The sequence below is a fragment of the Diaphorina citri genome, unplaced genomic scaffold (assembly GCF_000475195.1).
Source record: "Diaphorina citri unplaced genomic scaffold, Diaci psyllid genome assembly version 1.1 scaffold12008, whole genome shotgun sequence".
Taxonomy (NCBI): Eukaryota; Metazoa; Arthropoda; class Insecta; order Hemiptera; family Psyllidae; genus Diaphorina; species Diaphorina citri.
The window spans coordinates 8,772-11,247 of record NW_007389379.1 but is presented as its reverse complement, the minus strand read 5'-3'; the positions used below and the strand labels follow the sequence as shown (position 1 = coordinate 11,247).

Genomic DNA, 2,476 nt, shown 5'->3' with positions numbered 1-2,476 from the left:
CCAGCCACTCAGATTCGTAGAAGCTTAAGTCTAACCCATTTTTTCGGGCTGTTTGCCCCTACACCTAAGTAGGTGTCCACAAGGGAGTCCTGACCATCGACCCTCGCCTAGTACCGATCCAAGAGAAAATAAACAAACCATGCTCATGAATAAAAGCGTCTTCAACGGAGCCTTGACCATAGTAGCAACCTTCGCAGAAAAAGGGGAAGTTAAGCCTAGTATTTTTTCTGGGATGGTCGATGGTTTTGTCTAATCTCAAAATTTTCAAACGTATCCTAAATAAGCAGGAGGTTCCAGGCTCCGTCGTGGACACCCTGGTGCGAGGGTTGATGGTCCATTACTCACATTGTTAAACACATTGATCTGAAGTCTCTGGCCGGGAAGGGTTGAGTTGACTACCATGTCGTTTTCCATCTCGCACGAGCACACCTTAGGCGTAGCCGTGTGGTAGAGAATCACATCTTTCAAAGTCTCAGGACTCATGGCGTCCAACTTCTGCTTGGTGGCGGGTTCATTGAGGCTTTCCTCACTCGGGACAAACATGGTGATGTTGGGAGTCTGATCAATCATGTCCAGGAGGTTCGCTTTCTGAACCAAGTCTAACCAGGAGGTGTGGTTGGACTGCGACAGGATTTGACTGGTGGGTTGAGCTGAAATTCAGAAGAGGGTGTTTTTTTTTTAGCCATAGCAGCTATACCGACCTAATTGAAATATGTCCGGTAGATCTTTGAAGCCGGGGTAGGTAGGAGGGAACCTGCCCTGTAAGCGCTAGGTCGCGGGTTCGAATTCCGCCCAGAACGAACTTTATCCTAAACAGATGAGGTTCTTTCTTGGAACGGCTTTTTCTCCAATGTGTTCTCCTTATTTCTGTCCCGTCCGGTGCGGATTTTATCCTGAACGGATAATGTTCATTTTCGGAAAGGCTGGCTTTCTCCTACTCTGTCTTCCTTCTCTTTTCGATTTGGGGATGATAAGATCTTAGCAGTTACTGTTCCCTCTATCAAACCTCTTCAGGAAAGAAAAGAAATCCTATCCAATCCAACTCACCAGACTTGGGCTGAATGACCTTGTTGACAATATGAACCACGCCATTAGTGGCCATCAGGTCTGGCTGTTCGGTGTGTGCCTTGTCTCCAACTACCAGACTACCGGATGGGTCCCGTTCCAGAGACAACCATTCTCCGTTCATGTCAATAGTAGACCGTTTCCTGTTGGGAATGGCGGCTGTGCAGATGGTGTGCGGAACGATGTGGTGCTTCAGGACACCTGGAGAGGGGAGAAAATTAGAAAAGGTACCTACATGAGCCGCAAAATCGATCCATATCACTGAGAAAACAAATTAGTGATAGGGTTCCATGAATTTTAGGAGACTTTGGGTGGAAGAACTCTATTATTGGGTCATTTCTCCTGATTCAAGCTGTTGGAATGTTATAGGAAGGTTAAAGTTCCGAGCTTCCTGATATAAAGTATTGTAATAGTAGGTAATAGAGTTCCGTCACCCTGTGTGACCCGGTCTCTTGATTGGACATCGTTAAACCAAGTTTAAACTCAGCTTAGCCAGCCTAGTTAGCTTAGTTGGTAGTGCGTCTGCCTTGTAAGCGCTAGGCCGCGGGTTCGATTCCCGCCGGGGCGGATTTTATCCTGATGGGATAATGTTCGTTCTCGGAACGGCTGGCTTTCTCCTATCCTGTCTTCCTTCTCTCTTCGATTTCGGGACGATAAGACCATAGCAGTTAAAGTTCCCTCTGTCAAACCTCTTTAAAAAAAAAAAAAAGATACCGCTTTTTAATTCGGCACCAGTGGCGGTCTGACGCGACTCCAGTTTAGTCGGTTGTTCGCGTAGTACGACCGGACCATGTACAACACCAGATTTCACGACTTTGGTCACGTGTTCAGACATCAGCGTGAATAGGGCGGCTTCCGGCTCAGACAGGTACAATCGGTTTCATTTCAGACTAATAAAATAAAAATTCTCCAAACTAGCGAAAGCAGTTGAAACTGCAGGTGCTGAGAAACCTGTTAAAAGAGGGTACTTGCCGGTTTAAATTTTTAAACTAAAAGCTGGAAATTTAATGAAAAAAGCCCTCCAAACAAACCCTAAAAAAATGTTTGAAAAGTCATGTATCTAGCTCGAAAAAGTATAAATGGGTTTACCGTGACGCAGGTAACGTAAGCGGCGGCCCAGACAGTATCCACGAACTATAAGAGCATAGTGGACTGAACCACCGTAAAGATAAAGGCTCACGACTCTCACTAATTAGAGACTGGGTTTAGGACTTCCTAGTAGGAGTACAGTGACCCCGACATGCGACGGATTTTTACGGCGAAGAGCTATTCTACCTCCGACCTAACTCTTTGGTTCATGTAGGCGCCAGTTCGGACATAAGTTGTCAGTTCAAGACGAACCAGCAAAAAAAAAAAAAATTTTCATCCTGAAATCAGTGACATTTAACGATCTACCGGGCGCGTGTTCGAC

At 45.8% G+C, this 2,476-nt stretch overlaps 2 protein-coding genes across 2 annotated transcripts in view; both read right to left on the bottom strand.

Moving 5' to 3' along the window:
- The window catches only part of LOC103522853, a gene marked incomplete at its 3' end in the record, with an annotated part of 19,661 nt that extends 19,481 nt beyond the window's left edge, over nt 1-180 (bottom strand). Inside the window, exon 1 of the mRNA XM_026832769.1 lies at nt 158-180. Coding sequence (XP_026688570.1) covers nt 158-180 — 23 coding nt within the window. The remainder of the gene's footprint in view (nt 1-157) is intronic.
- Nucleotides 181-249: 69 nt separating this feature from the next.
- LOC113472999 (transforming growth factor-beta-induced protein ig-h3-like) overlaps nt 250-2,476 on the bottom strand; it is a 10,876-nt gene continuing 8,649 nt past the window's right edge. Inside the window, exons 3-4 of the mRNA XM_026832770.1 lie at nt 1,048-1,326; nt 250-650 (exon numbers count right to left, since the gene is read on the bottom strand). Of these exons, the coding sequence (XP_026688571.1) occupies nt 265-650; nt 1,048-1,326 (665 nt within the window). The 3' untranslated portion in view covers nt 250-264. The remainder of the gene's footprint in view (nt 651-1,047; nt 1,327-2,476) is intronic.